General features: G+C 47.5%; 1 protein-coding gene across 1 annotated transcript in view; it reads left to right on the top strand.

The window, feature by feature from the left end:
• MUC16 (mucin 16, cell surface associated) overlaps positions 1 to 21,411 on the top strand; it is a 152,064-nt gene that overhangs the window by 112,234 nt on the left and 18,419 nt on the right. The window contains exons 86-102 of the mRNA XM_054250241.2: positions 2,397 to 2,521; positions 2,613 to 2,680; positions 5,833 to 6,005; positions 6,365 to 6,400; positions 6,595 to 6,639; positions 7,839 to 7,963; positions 8,412 to 8,479; positions 9,099 to 9,271; positions 10,000 to 10,035; positions 12,282 to 12,412; positions 12,509 to 12,576; positions 14,069 to 14,241; positions 17,140 to 17,175; positions 19,107 to 19,157; positions 19,966 to 20,087; positions 20,176 to 20,243; positions 20,392 to 20,564. Coding sequence (XP_054106216.2) covers positions 2,397 to 2,521; positions 2,613 to 2,680; positions 5,833 to 6,005; positions 6,365 to 6,400; positions 6,595 to 6,639; positions 7,839 to 7,963; positions 8,412 to 8,479; positions 9,099 to 9,271; positions 10,000 to 10,035; positions 12,282 to 12,412; positions 12,509 to 12,576; positions 14,069 to 14,241; positions 17,140 to 17,175; positions 19,107 to 19,157; positions 19,966 to 20,087; positions 20,176 to 20,243; positions 20,392 to 20,564 — 1,671 coding nt within the window. The remainder of the gene's footprint in view (positions 1 to 2,396; positions 2,522 to 2,612; positions 2,681 to 5,832; positions 6,006 to 6,364; positions 6,401 to 6,594; positions 6,640 to 7,838; positions 7,964 to 8,411; positions 8,480 to 9,098; positions 9,272 to 9,999; positions 10,036 to 12,281; positions 12,413 to 12,508; positions 12,577 to 14,068; positions 14,242 to 17,139; positions 17,176 to 19,106; positions 19,158 to 19,965; positions 20,088 to 20,175; positions 20,244 to 20,391; positions 20,565 to 21,411) is intronic.

Below are 21,411 nucleotides of genomic sequence, written 5' to 3'. Positions count from 1 at the left end.
CCACTGAGGAAGGATGAGTGAGGATTAGGCCTGAAGAGGCACTCTGGCTGCTTGGGCTGTGGGGACAAGTCTTGGGACAAAGCCGTGCAGCCCTCCTGGCGGGGGTGGGGTGGGGGTGGGGGTGGGGGGGTGGTTGTGTGTGGAATGTGCAGCCTGGAGCTATAGAAATGGGTACCACCCTTCCCCACCCAGGGAGCTTAGCCTTAGGCAGTTGTGAGTCCCAGTGCTGGCTATTGCTCCTCCCACAAGGAGCTCAAAGGACTTAGACACTAGGCTGCCACAGCCAGTGCTGGTTGCCCCGGGGAATTTGGTAAGCTTAGGCAGATTCCATCTGTAAGAATCTGTATGTTCTGGGGTTGGAACACTAGGCCCCAGTGCTGAGGGTTCACAAGTGGGATCCTCCAATCCATAAGTTACACAGTTCTCTGGAAAAAGCAGTTTCCCCAGCTGGGTAGCGGCATGGGTTTGCGAGTGGGATCTTCCAGTCCGTGGGTTGCGCAGTTCTGTGGATAAAGCACGGTTTCCCCAGCTGGGTAGCACACTCACTCACCACCTTCCTTGGCTAGGGGAGGGCGTTCTCCTTCCATGTGTGTCTCTCTGGTGGGTCACTGCACCGCATCGCTCTTCCTTCTCTCCGTGGGTCACTGCCGGCCTTCTAGTCAATTTTGGTGAGAGAACCTGGATACCCTGGTTGCCAGGGACGGATTCACACACTTATGGTCTTTTTCAATGGGAGCCTCTGAGCGCTGCTGCTTCTAGTCAGCCATGCCGGCCCCTCGAGTCACATCTATTAGTCTTTTTATTTTTTGATTATGGCAATTCTTGCAGAAGTAAGGTGGTATCACATCGCGGTTTTGATTTGCATTTCCCTGATCATTAGTGATGTTGAGCGTGTTTTCATATGCTCGTTGGCCATTTGTATGTCTTCTTTTGAGAATTGTCTATTCATGTCCTTAGCTCACTTTTGGATGTGGTTGTTTTTTTCTTGCTAATTTGTTTGAGTTAATTGTAGATTCTTTGTTGGATGTATAGATTGTGAAGATTTTCTCCCACTCTGTGGGTTGTTTGTTTACTCTGCTGACTGTGAAGGTAAAGTCAATTTTTTTTTTTTTGAGATGAAGTTTCGTTCGTGTTGCCCAGGCTGGAGTGCAGTGGCACATTCTTGGGCCATCGCAACCTCGGCCTCCTGCGTTCAAGTGATTCTCCTGCCTCAGCCTCCTGAGTAGCTGGGATTACAGGCATGTGCCACCATGCCCAGCTAATTTTGTATTTTTTAGTAGAGACAGGGTTTCCCCATGTTGGTTAGGCTGATCTCAAACTCCCAACCTCAGGTGATCTGCCCACCTTGGCCTCAGAAAGTGCTGGGATTATGGGCGTGAGCCACTGCGGCCGGCTAAACTCAATTTCTTATAGGAATTTGTCTCACTCCTACATCCAAATGATACCTGGGTTTTTTGTTAATCCTTCACAATACTTCTCTCACCTTTTTGTACTTATTTGTTTATATTCTGTTGTCTGCTTCTCATTTATAGGAATGTAACTTCTTATGGGCTTTCTCTATTATACCGCATGTGGATTTTTGTTTTGTTTTTGTCCTTGGATCCATTCTCCAACGTTCCTGTGCTCTGTGGGCTAGACATCTGACCTATGAAAAGTGCATTTCCCAGGCTCCCATGCTGACTAACTTCTTGTTAGGTTCAGCCAATAGGAGGCATTGGTGGGACAATGATGGGCGGGGCTGTGGAAGGGCCAGACTATTTCTTTACCCTGCCTCCCCCCCCCCGCCCCCCCGACACCCAGACTTCATGTAGCATCTTTGGAAGGGGCTGTGTCTCTCTGTGGTCTCACCAAACTCTGTGTATCACTCCCTAGTCCTTTCTCATTTTAGCCCTATGGTACCAGTGGATTCCTGATTTTGCTAATTGCTAATTTCTTACCTTTCCAGGTTTTCTGTGTGTTTTCTTGGTGTTAAATTCCCCCTGTTGAAATGGCTAACATGAATCCTATTTTCCTAATTCAAAATACATGCGCAAATCCCCGACAGTGCTTCACATATAGCTGGTTCTCAATAAATATTTGTTGACTAACAGAAGGAAGGAACTAAAATCGCAACCAGGGGCCTGAGCATGAGTCTGGGTCAAATAACTTTGCCAATTTGGGAGAAGTTTGGGGGTCACTATAGGAACCCCAAATCAGGGTTCCTGGGAGAAGAGCCAATTCCAGATGTCAGGAGCCCTTGGGTAGGACTTAAATAGTGTTCCCTGACTGCTCTCCTCCAAGTACCAAGCGAGGTGAAGGTCTGTGGTGGAGAGAACTAGAGCCCACCTGGGTGAGGGCTGGACAGAGAGCTCTAGCAGGCTCAAAACAGATCCTCTGATCTGCCTCCCCTGTTACAGCCACAAGCCCTACCCTGGTGACCTTTATCCTCAACTTCACCATCACAAACCTGCAGTACGTGCCGGACATGAAGCATACAGGTTCTGCGGTGTTTCACACAACCGAGGAGGTCTTGCAGCGCATGGTGAGAGTCCTGAGATGCTCAAAGCTTACCCCGCCTCACCTCTTCAGAGCCCCTCAGCCCTCCAATTCACCTCCCTCTCCTTCCTCCCCAGTTTGGCCCTTTGTTCAAGAACACCAGTATTGGCCCACTGTACTCTGGCTGCAGGCTGATCTCGCTCAGGTGAGATGCTGTAGGGTGCAAAAGCTTGGCCTTCTGAAGGTTCATTGAAAAATCAACTCACAAAAGGAAGATTATCTGGTGAAAAGGCATATGAATTGATTTCATGTGTATACACAGGAGCCTTCTGAATGAAGACCTGAAGATACATACATCTATTTGTACATGGCTGTCCTGTCCATGCTGTGTTGAACCTACATATCTCCAGCATGGGGGAATGTGTAGAAATATGATTAGATAAAAAGGGTGTGATCTAGTGCTGATAGACTAAGTGAGGAAACCTAGCAAAGCCTGTCTGTCTAGATTCTTCTTGGCCTGCCGAGATTGCATTCCTTCCTTCTGGGTATGGGGTAGGACCCACTTTGCAAGAGGAGTCTTATATTTTACAGTCAAACAAGATATGTCCCATAATTTCCAATGGCAGGTTTTACACAGAAAGGCAGAGGGGAAAGTTAGAGTCCTATTTTTAAGTTCTATTGTTAACTTTAAGGAAAAGAGGTTCTAGTTTCTGCTTTGTTTGTTTGCTTGTTTTTCTTGGTTTGTTTGAGACAGTCTCACTCTGTCTCCCAGGCTGGAGTGCAGTGGCACGATCTGTACTCTGTAGTTTAGAGAAATGTGCATGCAGCCTGGGTACAGTGGCTGACACCTGTAATCCCAGCACTTTGGGAGGCTGAGGTGGGTGGATTACCTGAGGTTAAGAGTTAGGGATCAGCTTGGCCAACATGGTGAAACCCTGTCTCTACTAAAAATACGAAAATGAGCCAGGCATGGTGGCAGATATCTGTAATCCCAGCTACTCCAGAGGCTGAGGCAAGAGAATTGCTTGAACCTGGGAGGTGGAGGTTGCAGTGAACTAAGCTGTTTTTGTTTTGTTTTGGTTTTTGTTTTTTTTGGGGGGGGTTGTTTATTTTTTGAGATGGAGTCTTGCTCTGTCACCCAGGCTGGAGTGCAGTGGCATGATTTTAGCTCACTGCAACCTCTGCCTCCCGGGTTCCAGGATTCTTCTGCCTCAGCCTCCCAAGTAGCTGTGACTACAGGTGTGTGCCACCACACCCAGCTAATTTATTATTGTTATTTATTAATAATTCAATAATTATTATTTATTATAACAATTTTGTTATTTTATTATAGTTTTATAAATTTTATTTTATTCTTAATATTAATATTTATTAATAATTATTTTTGGATTTATTGTTTATTATTATTTTATTTTTATTATTATTTTTTAGACCAGACCAGGCTGGTCTCAAACCTCTAACCTCAGGTGATCCACCCACCTCAGCTTCCCAAAGTGCTGGGATTACAGGTGTGAGCCACCACACCTGGCCAGAGGTTCTAGTTTCTAAGACCTACCTTGGGGAAGAAGGATTCTAGGTTCTCAGGCTGGCCTCAGGGGAGAATGAAACAGAGATAGGAGGGCAGAAGGTAAAGAAAAACTTATACTTCTGAGGCTGCCTCTGAGGCCTTCATTTTGGAGTATTGTCTTCTGAGCTCTCAGCTATACCCAGGTGTGGATGCTCACACTCCCACTCCTCTCACATTCACTTCCTGGATCCACCTTGCTTCCCACCTGCCCAGGTGTAGCAGGCTGTGGGCACCTGTGATGCTGACCCTCCTGAGCCCACTCCCCAGTTCCTGTCTTCTCATTTCTCTCTTCTGTCCTCCATCGGGTCCTAATCCAGGTGTAGAACATCCCTAGCTGGGCACGGTGGCTCACACCTGTAATCCTAGCACTTTGGGAGGCCGAGGCAGGTGGATACCCTGAGATCAGGAGTTCCAGATCAGCCTGGCTAACAGGATGAAACCCCTTCTCTACTAAAAAATTTCAAAAATTAGCCAGGTGTGGTGGCAGGAGACTGTAATCCCAGCTACTTGGGAGGTGAGGTGAGAGAATCACTTGAACCTGGGAGGTGGAGGTTGCAGTGAGCCGAGATCGCACCACTGTGCTCCAGCCTGGGAAACAGAGTAAGACTCCATCTCAAAAACAAAAAACAAACAAAACTAACATTCCCCAGGAGTGAATGCCTTGCAGTTTCCAAAATGATTTTGCACTAAGGAAAAAATTAAAAGCAAAACTGAAAAGTCCATATAGATGCACTTGTCTTTTCTTTTGAGATGGAGTCTTGCTCTCATCACCCATGAGATGAGATTACAGGCACCTGCCACCATACCCAGCTAATTTTTTTGTATTTTTAGTAGAGACAGGGTTTCACCATGTTGATCAGGCTGGTCTTGAACTCCTGACCTTAAATGATTCACCCACCTTGGCCTCTCAAAGTGCTGGGATTACAGGCATGAGCCACCACACCTGGCTCCTTTTTATTTTTAATATGGCAAAATATGTGTAACACTAAACTTCCATTTTTAACTGTACAGTTGTAAATGTTATGCAATTTACATAATTGTACAGTTGTAAATTTTATGTAATTTACATGGTTATGTAATTTATCTTAACCATTTTTAACTATACAGTTGTAAATTTTATGTCATTAAAATTTTAATTTAAATACTCACATAGGCTTCTGGCTACCATATTGGACAGGATCAATTTCCAATTTTTTCCTGAGTCAGAGTCTTGCTCTGTCACCCAGGCTGGAGTGCAATAGCACCATCTCAGCTCACTGTAACCTCCACCTCCCAGGTTTGATTCTCCTGCCTCAGCCTCCCGATTAGCTGGGATTATAGGCTCCCGCCACCACTCCCAGCTAATTTTTTGTATTTTTAGTAGAGATGGGGTTTCACTATGTTGTCTAGGCTGGTCTCGAACTCCTGACCTCAGGTGATCCACCCACCTCGGCCTCCCAAAGTGCTGGGATTACAGGCATGAACTACTGTGCCCGGCCTGCATGCACATTTCTCAACCTACATTTAAAGTCCTCAAAGGTGATGCACCCAAGGGATTTGCAAGGTCTTGGAGGCTGTCTCCCACCTGTTTTTCTTTCCCCTTGGCTTAAACTGGGAGTAGTGTGGTAGAAGGCTGGTATGTGGATGCTGAACAAGCATTGTGACAACTCCAGTCCCATTTCCTCTTCTTCATCTATTGATCATTCACCAAAGTTGATTTCAGCTTTGTGGCTTTTCCAGATTACTATCATTCTTGCTCACCCTCATCATCAGCCCTGCATATATGTCCCCATCCGTGTGTCTCCTCCCAGGCCCATGAAGAATGGATCTGCTACCAGAGTGGATGCCGTCTGCACCCACAGCTCTGAGCCCACAAGCACTGGGCTGGATAGAGAGAGGCTGTACCGGGAGCTGAGTCATGAGACCCATGGAGTGACCCGGCTGGGTTTCTACACCCTGGGCAGGGACAGCCTCTATGTCAATGGTGAGATAGGAAGTTCTGCTTGCTCATGGGTCTTCTTGCAGAGTGCATGCTCTCGGCTCGTATTGAGTAAGAAAGCTGCGTCTTCAAAGCTTTTCTGGAGCTAACAACAAAAGATCAGATTCCTACAGAAGGTGATGGGGGTGGACAGACTCTGGAAGGATGAACTGCAGCTAACCCAACAGAAATTCTTCCCTGCGCTCCAGCCATCGTTTCTGGGGTTTGTCTACAGGCTTCCCTTTGAGGGCACTCTGTAAACATAGCTTAAATAAATGTAACCATCAGAACTCATCGGACTCCAGATTCTTGCCACCTAGTCCCATTCCTCCATTCTTAGAAATCTTCGCCCTCTCTTTCTTCAGGTTACACCCACCAGGTCCTGACCTCCACCCCCAGCAGTAAGTAGCATGGGTTCTTTTATTATTTTGCCCTGGGGGCCATCCCTTCTCTGGTCTTTTGCTATCTTTGTTCCCCAGCCCAGAAAGGACCTGCCAGTACAGGCTTGAGCCAAGCAATAAAAGGGTCTTGAGGTCTTCTCGGCTGGGAAATCTCTCCCTCTCTCCACATCAGCCTCATTGCATTTTCTTCTCAGTTGTGATGGCGTCTACTTCTGGGACCCCAGTTCCAGCCTCCACAGGTAAGAGCTTCCTCTCGGTGTTTCCTTCCAACAAGTCGAGTACCCTTGGCTAGTGGGAGGTATTGCCTGGGAAAGCCACAACTCCTCACTCGTTTCTACAAGTATTTATTAAGCCCCTGAGAGGCCCTGGTAATGCAGCAGTAAGCAAAATAGAAGGGCCCTAGTTTGATGGGCTCCCAGCAAGGAAGACAGAGAAGAAAGATGTGTCGGTACAGATAAGCATTGAATTACAATCAGGATGGTGCTGGGGTGAGTGTCGCAGGTGTGTGAAGGGGTTTCTCTCTCTCAAGTATTTAATTTTCATTTCCAGGAAGGGAGGGAACAGTATGAGCTTCAAGAGTCCCTGGAATTATGCCCTCTGTCAGATCATGCTCAGGTTGGGCTCAGAGAATTGGACAGGCTGGGGTTGGGCTGAAGGGCAGCTTCCCATTCTTGGCCTCCCACTGGCCCAAGGTCAATTTCCATACCACTCATTGGCTCTGCTGAGGGTCTGGAGAGAACCAGGATCTCAAGTCTTTAGTTACTTATCATCTAGGGCCTCCTGAAGGCATTCTGAACTCAGACCACTCAGGCTAGAACAAGCGGGCGCTAGAGACTAGACCTGCCCATGGTCCTAGTGGTTGTGTTAGGAGCACAGACTCTGGGACCAGAATGCCAGGATTTGAATTTGGCATTGCCATTTAGACACTGCTTGACCACAGGTACATTATTTAGCTTCCCTTTGGCTCGGTCTTTACATCTGTAAAATGGGAATTAAATAGTACTGTCTCCCTCTAAAGATTTTGCCTCCAAGTTTAGATGAGTTAAAATGTAAGCAAAGCACTTAAAACAGGACCTGACACATAAAAAATGCAATATAAATGTCTCTTCAGTTTTTTTAAACAATCAACAAGTGTGTGGCTCTCAAACAATTTGGGTTAAAAGAATTAAAAAACAAGGATGTCTGTCTGGAATTTTAGCCAACTGAAGGGCCAGAGATTATTGCTTCCTGCTTGGCAATTTATTTATCGACCGAGTGCAATTTTTTACTTATTTCTAGTACTTCTCATTTAAGGCTGATGTCTGGGGTCTCCTCTCTGAGGAAACTGGCCACCCTGGATGGAAACCCTCCCCTACACTTCAAGACACACATGCGAGATGCCCTATATTTCTCCCAGACGTGACTCAGTCTGGCCTCTCCTCTCCCTTCCCTGCTGCAGCCATAGGACCACCCCTGGTGCTGTTCACTCTCAGCTTCACCATCACCAACCTGGAGTACAGGCAAGACATGCTGCCTTCATACTCCTTGACCTTCAACAACACAGAGAAGGTGCTTCAGAGCCTGGTGAGAGCCATGCCCACTTCACTTCCTGCCACCTCACTCCTGTCCTACCCATCTCACTCCTGCCCCGCCCACCTCACACCTGCCCTGCCCACCTCATTCCTGCCACACCCACCTTACTCCTACCATGCCTGCTTTACACTTACCCACCTCACTCCTGCCCCGCCCACCTCATTCCTGCCCCACCCATCTCACTCCTGCCCCGCCCACCTCACTCCTGCCACACCCACCTTACTCTTACCACACCCACCTTACTCTTACCACACCTACCACATTCCTGCCACACCCACTGTACTCTTACCACACCCACCACCTCATTCCTGCCACACCCACTTTACTCTTACCACACTCGTCTCCTTTCTGCCACACCCACTGCTGTCCCTCCCACCCCCAAATAACCATATTGCCCTACCTCTCTGACTACTCTCTCCTCCCTCTCTCTCTGTCGCAGCTTGACCCCTTGTTCAAGAACACCAGTGTCGGTCCTCTGTACTCTGGTTGCAGACTGGCCTTGCTCAGGTGAGACCTCAGAACAGCCAGTGTGGCCTTCCAAAGTGTTTCCAGGCCCTAAGCATTTGGGCTTCTTCCTTCCTATCCTCCCTGTGCATGTTCTCAGCAGAGGTGGAAGTCAGGAGGTGCTGGATCCAGGACCAAAGTATCTCCTGGTCCTATCACCTGCCCACCTCAACTGAGAGATTCTGCAGAGCTGATCACCAGGATTGGACCCATACCCTTATCATATTCTTTTGAATCGCCTCCTGCTGCTCCTTTTACCAATGAGGGCGTTGTATCCATGTGCATGAATCCCCAGGATTTCTCTCAAAACAAATACACCTTCTCCGCTTGCTCTAATCCCCAGTTCCAACTCTTCCCCTTTCTCAAATATAAGCTCTCCTGTCCCCATGTCAGAGGATGCAGGTTTGGGATTTGCAATTTAATGAAAATTTGTATCCATGACTCTGCTCACAGTCCCAAGCTGTCTGGGAGTTGGTGCACTCAGAGAATCTAAGTCTGGCTTCTCACCTCTCTACCAGGCTTTTGATTTTCTCTGGCCTCTTCGTGTTATGACCCCAGGGAATCTCAGGACCGCCTCCTAAGCAATCCATTTGTTTTCATTCCCTTCATCTACCCTCCCCAGGCCCAAGAAGAAGACGACAGGCACTGAGGTGGATGCTATCTGCACCTACCACCCCAACCCCATAGGCTTTAGACTGGACAAAGAGCATCTGTACTGGGAGCTGAGCCAGCTCACCCATGGCATCACGGAGCTGGGCCCCTACACCCTGGACAGGGACAGTCTCCTTGTCAATGGTGAGTGGCTACCATCCATTTTGCAGCTCCGCTGGCCCCACATCCTCCCTTTTTATTCTTCTCTCTTCCTCATCCCACGTCCTACCCAGCCTTTCTCCCTGAACCTGTGCAGTTTATACCCAGCAGATCTGTGAGTATGCTGAGGCTTTACAAGTCTTTACAACCCTGTAAGCTGCCTCCACCTAAGTCCTAGCCCTTAGGCACGGAAGAGGCCAGAGTCCACTGCCTTCTCTTCTCCCCACCTCCAGCCTCGAACAAACAAGGACTATACCCCCTAAAAGCCCCAGATGTATGCCCCTCCTGCCTGGCACCTCCAGGATAATGGAGTCCCCAACTCAAGTGCTTGGGGTGTTTTCTCCCCGGCTTCTGCTGTGGCCGTGTCTACAGTAGAGGGCCGTGCTGGGGTATGAGTCTCCACCTTTTCCTCACTGAGTGCAATCTGCTGCGGTTGGTCCCTGCACCTGCACCTAGTGCAGCTTGCATCTGAGCTCACATCAGAGTGCATTGAAAAAAGTCTTTGTCTCTCTGGGATGCATTAATGGATTAGGGAGTAGACTCTAATCCGTGTCGGGTAGGGGCTCTGTCTTCCTTTTATTAAATGACAGCTATGATGATCCAGCCACTAACGCACCATCTCTAGAATGGCCAACTCTTCAATAGCCAAGTTGCCTCTTCATAGAAGATCTCTCACCTTACCCCTTCCTCACCATCACACTCTGTCCCTGCAGGTTACACCCATCTGGACTCAAGCCCCATTGCCAGCCGTGAGTATTCCAGATCTCTGTGTGTCTGTGACCACCTTGTTTCCCCTAAAAAAATAGAAGGTGCTCAGACAGCCAACCCAACCTTCTGCTACCCACACTTTAGATGGAAAGGAGTGTGTATAGAAATGTGGGTTAAATTGGAGGTAACAGCAATCTCCCACCCTCCCCCCCACACACCCAGGGATGGTGCTCTGACTCCTGACTGAATGGAATACAGAGAAGCACAAATTTTTATAACAAGAGCCACCACCACTGCCACCGTTCCCTGAAAGATATAACACACTTTGGATTTTATTCCTGGTGTATTTCCTTGGCAGCTGTGACCACCCATCCATTCCAACAACCTCGCTAGCTCCATCCCTCCCAACCAGGACCACAGACAGAGCACTCTGTGGTCCCACTCACTTTCCCCCAAGGAACTCACTCATTTCCATGAGTTCCAGGGATCATCTTTTCTCAAATGGTAGAAGGAAACATAAGTTAATGTCACCTCTTGTCGGGCGCGGTGGCTCACGCCTGTAATCCCAGCACTTTGGGGGGCTGAGGCAGGTGGGTCACCTGATGTCAGGAGTTTGAGACCAGCCTGGCCAACATGGTGAAACCCCCATCTATAATAAAAATACAAAAAGTTAGTCGAGCATGGTGGTACGTGCCTGTAATCCCAGCTACTTGGGAGGCTGAGGCAGGAGAATCACTTTAACCTGGGAGGCGGAGGTTGCAGTGACCCGAGATCACACCATTGCACTCCAGACTGGGCAACAAGAGTGAAACTCTGTCTCCAAAAAAAGAAAAAAAGTCATCTCAATTGAATGTGTTTTATTTATCACTATCCAGCTCTTTAAATGTTCCTGGAGCACTGAAGCATTCCATATATGGAATGAAGTCAAGGTGGTTGGATGGAAGGAAGAAGTGACAGCTGGGAGGAAGAAGTGATGAATGGAAGGAGGAAGGGAAAGGGGATGAGTGAGTGAATTGAAGGAAGAAAAAATGGATGAGAGAAAAAAGGAGGAAGAAAGATGGATAAGTAGATGGAAGGAAGAAAAGAAGATGTAATGAAGGAAATATGGATGATGGGTGGATGGATTGCTGGGTCGGTGAATGAATGGATGGATGGGTGAAAAGATGGGTGCATGGGTGAAGGGAGGGAGGGATGGATGGATAGATAGATGGATGATGGATGGATGGGTGAATGGATGGATGGGTGACTGGATGGATGGACAGATGGGTGGGTAGGTGGATGGATGGATAGATAGATGAATGGATAGGTGAATGGGTAGATGGATGGATGGATGGATAAATGGATAGATGGGTGATAGGAAGGAAAGAAGTGAGAGAAGGAGGAGGAAGAATAGACAGTTGATAGAAGGTACAATGAAAGGAAGGAAGCAAGCAAGGAAGAAAGGATGCATGAATAGAATGAAAGATGGAAGGAAAGAAGGAGAAAAGGAAGAATGAACAGAAATAAGTTCACGAGTGATGAAAAGAAGAAAGGCAGGGAGAGAAGGGAAGGTAAACTTTTCTTCCAGAGGTTTGTCTTAAACCTTAGCTCATACTTACATTAAAGTTCCACACAGAGGGAGTGATTAGAAAGCATTTGCTGATATATTTTACATAATAAACATGTACACCATATTAGCCTGTGTGCCCAGCAGTGCTTATATGCTTTACAGAGATTAACTTTCAGCTTCATAACAGCCATTGAGGCAGGATTCATTATTGTGAGCCATTGTCATGATCCCATTTTACAGATGAGTAAACCGAGGTGCAGAGAGGTTGGTTACGGCTGCAAGGATTGTTGGCCATGTTAACCAATGCATAGCAGATTAGCATACCTGGCTGAGAGTGCCAGGGGAGAGAGAGAGAAATGGGAGAAAGTCAGAGAAGAATCAAGGGGGTGAGAGGGAAAGAGAGAGATAATATTTATTAATTTTTAGAAACTGTCTGGAGTCATCCCTTCTGCATCAGCATGGCAATATGGAGCCTTTCCCCTGGGAAAGATCAGAACCATGTGTACTGTTTACAGAATCCTCCCTTCCTGCGCTTGGGTGGAAGAAGCCCACTGGACCTCCCAAATCATTAAGCACACCCTTGCTGGCTGCTGGAGTTGTCAACATTAAAAGTCACCCTTGGGTTTATTCAGAGGTGGACATGGGGTCCTTGGAACACACTGCCCCCACCCTATCCCACACCACCCCGTACCCACCCATCATCCTTTCCAAAAGAGCTTCATCTCTCTCTTCCTCCAGCCCTAGCCGGGGAGCTCAGCGAAGAGCCGTTCACACTGAACTTCACCATCAACAACCTGCGCTATACGGCGGACATGGGCCAACCCGGCTCCCTCAAGTTCAGCATCATAGACAGCCTCATGCAATACCTGGTGAGAGGCCTGCCTCCCCCTGCAGCCCTGCCATGTCCAGTCTAGGGCTGTTGCTTGCCTGCCTCTGCCAACCCAGGCTCCCTTCTCCCTCCGCAGCTCGGTCAATTGTTCCAGAAGAGCAGCCTGGGTGCACGGTACACAGGCTGCAGGGTCATCGCGCTCAGGTGAGAAACTGCCCAACCCCCAGCCCACCACCAAGAACTTAGAGTTCTGACTGCGAGGGCCCCCTCGGGTTGGGGTGGACTGTATCTTTTTTTAATCTTACCATTCTTTTTTAAGTGTATTTAAGGGGTACAAGCGCAGTGTTCGTTACATGCATATATTGCATAGTGAAGTTTGCAGACAGTAGCTTTTAGTTTACCCATCACCCAAATTGTGTCCATTGTACCCATTAAGTGAGGTTTCTCATCCTTCTCCCACTCTCCCACCTTTCTGAGTATCCAGTATCTATTATTCCACACTCTGTGTCCATGTGTACATGGACCTGGAGTCCACGCTCACGCTTACAAGTGAGAACAGATGGTATTTGACCATGAGCTAGTAGACATGGAGTCCATTAGCTCCCACTTATAAGTGAGAACATACAGTATTGTACTTTCTATTTCTGAGTGGTTTCAGTTAAGATAATGGCCTCCCATTCCATCCATGTTGCTGCAATAGACATGATTTCATTCTTTTTATGGCTGAATGTACACACACACACACACACACACACACACACACACACACACCACATTTTCTTTACCCAGTCTTCTACTGATGGACACTTGGGTTGGTTCCATATCTTTGCTATTGTGAAGAGTGCTGCAGTAAACATGCACGTGCAGGTGTCTCTTTGGTGTCCATACTATATTTAGTTTCTCCATTCATTAGCACTTTGATGTTTGCAGGGACCTGTCAAGGGGTGCTAGGTTCTGGGGCTTCAATATAATAAGAGTTAAGCTAAACTGGTTTATTTCCTCCTTCGTGGAGACCATGTTCTGGAAGGAATAGGAATCAATAATTTATGATTACATAGAGGTGACCAGGGCAGTGACAGGGGAAGAGCAGAGGACTGTGGGACCCAGAGGAGGCTCCTGACCTTGCCTAGGAAAATAGAAGGAGAAAGAGAAGGAGGAGGAGGAGGGCAGGAGGAGGAGGAGGAGGAGGGGAGGGAGGAGGGGGGAGGAGGGCAGGAGAGGGAAGAGGAGGGCAGGAGGAGGAGGAGGAGAAGGGGGAGGAGGAGACAGGGGGAGGAGGAGGAGGGGGAGGAGGAGGGTGGGGGGAGGAGGGCAGGAAGGGGAGGAGGAGGATGGGGAGGAGGAGGAGGGCAGGAGTGGGAGGAAGAGGAGGAGGGGGAGGAGGAGGAGGAAGGGCAGGAGGAGGAGGAGGGGGAGGGTATAAAGGAGGAGGGGGAGGAGGAGGAAGGGGAGGAGGGAGTCCTCTAAGCTGAGACCTGGAGGATGACCAGGAAGTTTTCCAGGTAAGGAGAAATGGGGAGAGGCTTCCAGACAGAAGTAACAGCAAATGCAAACATCCTGAGATGACAGATAAAGCCAGGTAGAGAAACGGCAAATTGTCAATGAGACGAAAACATGGACTATGAGTTGTGCGGTGACCACAAGTGGAGAGGTGCAGGCAGCCTTCACCCCCAAAGGTGCATCTCTCCCTCCTCAGGTCTGTGAAGAACAGCGCTGAGACACGGGTGGACATCCTCTGCACCTACCTGCAGTCCCCCAGCGGCCCAGGTCTACCTACCGAGCAGGTGTTCCATGAGCTGAGCCAGCAGACCCATGGTATCACCTGGCTGGGCCCTTACTCTCTGGACACACACAGCCTCTACCTTAATGGTGAGCAGCTCTCAGCCTGATCTCCCTGCCCCCCAGCCCCCACCCCTTGCTGCAGTCACGGGGTTGTCTGTTTGCCAGGTCTCTAAGGAAAGACTTGGGGTCCAAGTCTTAGCATTACCACTGACCCTCCCATTACCACCATGCAAGATTGGGCCCATTTTCAGATGAAGAAACTGAGGCTTAGACAGGTTAAGCAATTTACCCAAGTGGGTATAGCTTGACAGTGGTAGAACCAGGATATGAACTCTACTTGTCAGCATTCAGTGCTATGCTCCACTCTATGTGTTTCACTCACAGAAGAGTCTTCCTGGTGGGGGCATTTGGGGGACAAAAAACACATTTTCCCTCCCTGCTTTCTTCTCACCATTGAAGAGGGGTGGGCTTCTCCCCTACGTCAGGCCCCAGTACCAGGACGGCTTAAGGGGTCTAAGCTTCAGGCACACTGCGTGTCAACATCAGTCTAGAACCCAGGAAAAGACAACATTTAAGAAGGCACCCCCCATATGGGGTTCTGACAGGCAAAGTGTGACCATGGAGAATTGATAAAATACTTCCCCTTTTATCCCCTCCACTGCCAAGCCAAGAACAGTGCTTATGACCCCATGAGTGGGTACCCCATATCACTTATATGAGGTACCTTAATATGGGTACCAGGATATAGAGAGACATCCTGGGCTTTCATTACTCTTATTTTAGCAAAAAGGGAAACTGAGGCATGGAGGGGGAAGGGACTTGTCCATGCCCGAAGTAAGTTTTTGGCTAGTCTGGGTCTTGATGTTCTTTATTATTATTAATACTATTGTGGTCATCACCATTGTCTGTGGATATTTATGGGGTACAAGTGCAATTTTGTTGCATGCATAGATTATATAGCAGTGAAGTCAGCGCTTTTAGAGTATCCGCCACTCGATAACATACACTGTATCCAGTCAGTCATTTCTCATCACCCACCGGGATGATACTCCCTCCCCCTTCCAAGCCTCCATTGTCTATCGTTCCCTTCTCTGAGTTCTTGTCCACACACTGTTTAGTTCCCACTTTTGAGTGAGAATGTGTGGTATTTGTCTGTCTGTGTCTCTTTCACCTTGTTTCGCTTAAGGTAACTTCAGTTTCATCCACGTTGCTGCAAAAGACATGGATTCGTTCTTTTTTACTAACTTGTAAGTTCAGGCATACACTTGAAGGTCGTTGTTTTGTTTTGTTTTGAGATGGAGTTTCGCTCTTGCTGCACAAGCTGGAGTGCAATGGCGCGATCTCGACTCGCCACAACCACCACCTCCTGGGTTCAAGCGATTCTCCCGCCTCAGCCTCCCAAGTAGCTGGGATTACAGACACCCACCACCATGCCCAGCTAATTTTGTATTTTTAGTAGAGACGGGGTTTCTCCATGTTGGTCAGGCTAGTCTTGAACTCCCACCTTCAGGTGATCGCCCACCTCGGCCTCCCAAAGTGCTGGGATTACAGGCATGAGCACCTTGCCCAGCGCACTTGCGGATTTTTTATATAGTTAAACTCGTGTCACAGGGATTTGTTGTACAGATTATTTCTTCACCCAAGTGTTAAGCCTAGTACCCATTGATTATTTTTCCTGATCCTCTGCCTCCTCCCACCCTTCACCCTCCACCCTCAAGGTCCCAGTGTGTGTTGCTCCCCTCTACGTGTCCATGTGTTCTCATCATTTAGCTCCCGCTTATAAGTGAGAACAGGTGGTGTTTAGTTTTCTCTTCCTGCATTAGTTTTCTGAGGATAATGCGCTCCAGCTCCATCCATGTTCCTGTGAAGGACTTGATGTCATTCTTTTTTATAGCTACATAATATTCCATGTGTATATGTACCACATTTTCTTTATCTAGTCTATCATTGATGGGCATTTAAGTAGATTCCATGTCTTTACTACTGTGAATAGTGCTGCAATGCACATGTGTCTTTATAATAGAAAACTTTATATTCCTTTTGGGCATATACCCAGTGATGGGATTGCTGTGTCGGATGGTAGTTCTATGTTTAGCTCTTTGAGGAATCACCCACTGCTTTCCACAGTGGATGAACTAATTTATACTCCAGCCAAGAGTGTATAAGCATTCCTTTTTCTCTACCACCTCGCCAGCATGATTTTATTTCTCTTTATGGCTGAACAGTGTTCCATTGTGTATATATATATATATACCACATTTTCTTTATCAATTCATCTGTTGATGGACACAAGTTGATTCCACATCTTTGCTATTGTGGTTAGTGCTGTGATAAACACACAGGTGCAGGTTGGGTCTTGATGATCTGAGCTGACATCAGGTCCCTTTAGCTTGGCCTTTGCAGGCACCTGTTCAGGTTTTCCCCTTGTCAACTGCATGGCTTATATGTTTCATTTTGTTCCTTCATTTAGATTTACCAAGCAGCTGCTATTAACCAGACCTCGTGCCTGGCACCAGGGACAGAGATAGGTTACATGTGCATCCTGTTTTAACATAATTTCTAGCGGATGGAGACTGTTTTATTCTACCCTATATCCCCCAAACGTAAAGGGAGCCCTGCTCATAGTAAACCCTTAATAAACCTTCTTTGGGTGGAGGAATAGATTGGAGGAGGCCTGGAAGGGGAGGTCGGGGACATAGATGGATGCATATGTAGGAGAAAAGACTTATGAACACAAAGGTAATGATGTCATTGGAAGCATGATGGAGTCGTGTATGGGGAAGGGTCAGTGCTAATTGAAATATCAGGAAATTATTTTAGTGGTGAAGACATTAACGTCAAATATTAGATGACACATAAATGTATCCACAATCTCTAGATACACAAAGGAAAAGGCACCCAGGCAGAGGCTCCATGTGGACAAAAGCATGGTATATTGGGGACAGTTCCGTCACCTCCTCTTACATGTGACTTCTTTGTTTCTAGGTTATAATGAACCTGGTCCAAATGAGCCTTCTACAAGTAAGTGTCTTTGAATCCAGTGCCCATTTCAATCTCTGTGGGTCTTGGTCCAAGCTTTTCTCCTCATTCATAAAGGAAGCTTGCCCCAAATTCGGGCTGGTCCACTGAGGTGGTGAGGGGCAGCATCTCAGTGGGAGAAGGAATGCTGAGTCCTTGGCCTGTTTTTAGACCTGCCACCTTAGTCTTGGCTTTCTGAATTTTCCATGCCCCTCTGCGTTGGAGGAAGAAGTTTGAACAAGCATTCCCCATAGGGATAGAGGTTGAGGTCAGGTGATGACCTTGTTAGTCCATACCTGCTGAAAACAAAATCTCCTACAAGTGCCCCCAGCAGGGGCCTCATTGTCAAGCTGCAAACTCTGGTGACTACTCAAGTGGTTTTGGCCTAATTTGCCCATTGTCTCATCCAGTGACCCACTCATCTGTCTTTCCAGCCATCCATTCTTCTGTCCTGGTCATCTCTCAGACAACATCCATCCATCCATCCATCCATCCATCCACCCCATTATTCTGACCATTTACTTTCTTGTCCTTCCTTCTATCTATCCTTTTATCCATCTATTCATCTATCACCCATCCTCCTGCTCATTCACCTGTTTGTTCCTCCTTTCTTGTATCCTTCTGTACATCTATCTAACCATCCGTCCATCCACTCATCCACCACCTACCCATCCTTCTGCCCATTCACTTGCTAGCCCCTCCTTCCTTCTGTCCATCCATCCATCCATCCTCCCATCTTCCTGCTCATTCACCTGCTTGTCCTTCTTCCATCTGTCTTTTTATCCATCTCTCCATCCATCTACCATCCATCCATCCAGCCTTCTCCCTATTCATCCATTTGGCCTTCTTTCTGTCCTTCCATCTATCCATCCATCCATCTCTCCACTCATCCTCCTCTTCATTCACCTATTTTCTTCTTTGTGTCTTTCCATCCATCCACCTATCCACCCAGCCATCTCTCCACCCCATTTATTCACTTAGTTGTCATTCCTTCATCTATCCTTTTATCCATTCATCCACTCATATATCCATCCATTATCTATCTGTCCATCATCTATCCATCTATCCTTCTCCCCATTCACCTGTTTATCCTTCTTTCTGTCCTTCCAATCATCCATCCATCTCTCCATTCATCTTCCTGCCTACTTATCTGCTTGTCCCTCCTTCCTTCTTTCCTTCCATCCATTCTCCATCTGCCCATCTACCCACTCATCCTCTTGCCCATTCACCTGCTTGTGTCCTTCCTTCCACCTATCCTTTTATCTACCTATACATCACCATCCATCCATCCTTCTCCCCATTCATCTTTTTGTCCTTATTTCTATCCTTCCAACCATACATCCATCCTCCCCTTCATTCACCTGTTTCCTTCCTTCTGCCCTTCCATCCATCTATCCACCCAGCCATCTCTCCACCCATCCTTCTCCTCACTCACCCAATTGTCCTTCCTTCCTTCTGTTCTTCAGTTAATTCATCCTTCTATTCATTCACTTATCCATCCATCCATCCATTTATCCATTCATATGTCTACCCATCCTCCTGCCCAATTCACCTCCTTGTTCTTTCTTTCCTTCCTTCTTTCATCTCTCCAGCTTCTCTTTCTCATTTTTATCCATCTTGCCTTCTCCTTTGACTCACCAGTTATACATTCCACCTTCTTTCCGTTCTTTGATCCCTTTTGTTTTCCTGCCCATCCATCCATCCATCCTCTTTGTTCAACCTTTCTCTTATTCACCAACCCCCCCACTCTCTTGGGTTAATTTTACTCACAGGCTTGCTCACCCCTCCACTCACACAGTCACTCCTTCCCTCAGTCTCATTTATGGGCCACCTGTGAATGGTCATCCTGGCTTGGACCACTGATGAAGGCCAGGGGAGCTCCTCCCACTGGGTGGTGGGCTTTGTTCCTCTCTGATGGACTATTCCTTCCACAGCTCCCAAGCCAGCCACCACATTCCTGCCTCCTCTGTCAGAAGCCACAACAGGTATCTGGGGCCACTTTTCCTTCTCAACTATTAGACTAGCAGTTCAGTCAGACTTTTTATCTATTTTACTTCTCCTGCCCTTGTGGAGCCCCCAGTCTTATGAGATAAATAGATCATTATGATATAATGTAAGATGTTTTGGAGTGAGACATCTGGCATAATTGGGAAGGAGGAGGGCTTTCTGGAGAAAGTTTCACCGGAACTGAGTCTTTAAGGATAAGTAAGAGTGATTCAGGCAAACAGGGCATGAATAGTATTACTGAAAGAGGGGATTCCATAAGTAAAGCCTCAGTGGCCAGAAACAGCATAGAATATAGGGAAAAGTGAGAGGAATTTGGTTTGAAGAAACATAAAGCTTAACCCAGAGTGGATGGATAAGTGAGACTGAAAGGTCGGCAGGAGCCAGACTGGAAAGGGCCTTGAATGCCAAGTCAAGAAATTTTAACTTAACACTGAAGGCCATTGAGAGCTGTGGATAGTACTAGAGCAGGGGCAGCCCTAGTGAGAGTATCATTTCAGAAAGATTCCTCTCGTGTTCAGTAGAGAAGAATGCCCTTCAGACAGGGCATCCAGTGAGTCTGCCAGGGTGCTAATCAGGGGGAGAAAAACTAAGGCCTGACCTGGGATGGGGAAGGAGAGAGAGGATATATGTGATGAATATTCAGCAGAGGGAATTGGTGTTACTCAGAGGGGAGGAGATACATAGATTCTGACTTGGATGGCCACACTGGTTAAGTGAGTGCTAGACTCTGATCTAGTCTCAGACCAGCCTTCAGGTAGAGATGTCTTTCCTCCTCCCCTCCTGCAGCCATAGGGAACCACCCGAAGACACTTATACTCAACTTCACCATCTCCAATCTCCAGTATTCACCAGGCATGGGCAATGGCTCAGCTGCATTCAGCTCCATGGAGAGGGTCCTGCAGTACCTGGTGAGACCCATCCCAGCAGGCTCCTGGTGGGATAAATCCTACCCCAACCTCTGTTCCTCTGCTTACCCTCTTCCTCCTTCCTCTCAAGCTCAGACCCTTGTTCCAGAAGACCAGCCTGGGCCCCTTCTACTTGGGTTGCCAACTGATCTCCCTCAGGTGAGACCACTTCCTGGCCACTTGCAAGTAATGACCACCCCTTTTGTGACCACCCCTTCCTCAGCCTTCCGTTGCTCCTCCCTCCTCTGTTCTTTACCTGCAGAGGTGTTAAGACCTTTCTCGAATCCTCAAATGCCTCTCTCCCCAGGCCTGAGAAGAATGGGGAAGCCACTGGCGTGAACACCACTTGCTCCTACAACCCTGACCCTGTGGGCCCCGGGCTGGACATACAGCAGCTTTACTGGGAGCTGAGTGAGCTAACTCATGATGTCACCCAACTGGGCTTCTATGTCCTGGACAGGGACAGCCTCTTCATCAACGGTGAGTGTCAGGCTGAACTTGGATTTACAGTGACTTTCTGGGGATTTGTTTGTTTGTTTTTGAAATGGAATCTCACTCTGTCACCCAGGCTGGAGTGCAATGGTGCAATCCCGGCTCTGCAACCTCTGCCTCCCAGGTTCAAGCAAGTCTCCTGAGGCTGAGTCTCAATCTCAGCCTCCCAAGTAGCTGAGATTACAGGTGCATACCACCACACCCAGCTAATTTTTTGTATTTTTAGTAGAGACAGTGTTTCACCATGTTGTCCAGGCTGGTCTCAAACCCCTGACCTCAGGTGATCCCAAAGTGCTGGGATTACAGGCGTGAGCCGCCATGCCCAGCCTACCATGACTATTGTCTTCTTTTTCCTCTCAAAAAAAAAAAAAAAAAAAAACCCCAAGGCCTGGCTAGGGGGCACCCTTCCAGACCACCAAGGAGAGGGTCTTTCCCATTATTTTGAGTGAGTAGTGTGGAATTCTCTTACCAAATTAATGTCATAAATTGTCTCTTTCTCCTTCACTTTTGTTTCAAACTTGGCTGCAGTCGAACTGTCAAATACAAGTGTAGTATTTGAGATGGGTAATGTGATGATTTAATATATGTATCCTTTACGAAATTATCACCATCAAATTAGTTAACACTGCTATCATGTCACATAGTTACCATTTGTGTGTGTGCATCTATCTGTGTGAGTGAGAGAGACAGAACATTTAAGGTCTACTTTCATAGAAAATTTCAGGTTTTCAATACAGTATTATTAATTATAATCCACCATGCTTTGGCTGGGCATGGTGGCTCTGCCTGTAATCCCAACACTATGAGAGGCTGAGGCAGGTGAATCATGAGGTCA

The sequence above is a fragment of the Callithrix jacchus genome, chromosome 22, assembly GCF_049354715.1.
Source record: "Callithrix jacchus isolate 240 chromosome 22, calJac240_pri, whole genome shotgun sequence".
NCBI classification, from domain to species: domain Eukaryota; kingdom Metazoa; phylum Chordata; class Mammalia; order Primates; family Cebidae; genus Callithrix; species Callithrix jacchus.
Note: the sequence above shows the minus strand (reverse complement) of the source record. Positions and strands in the feature narration are given on the sequence as shown.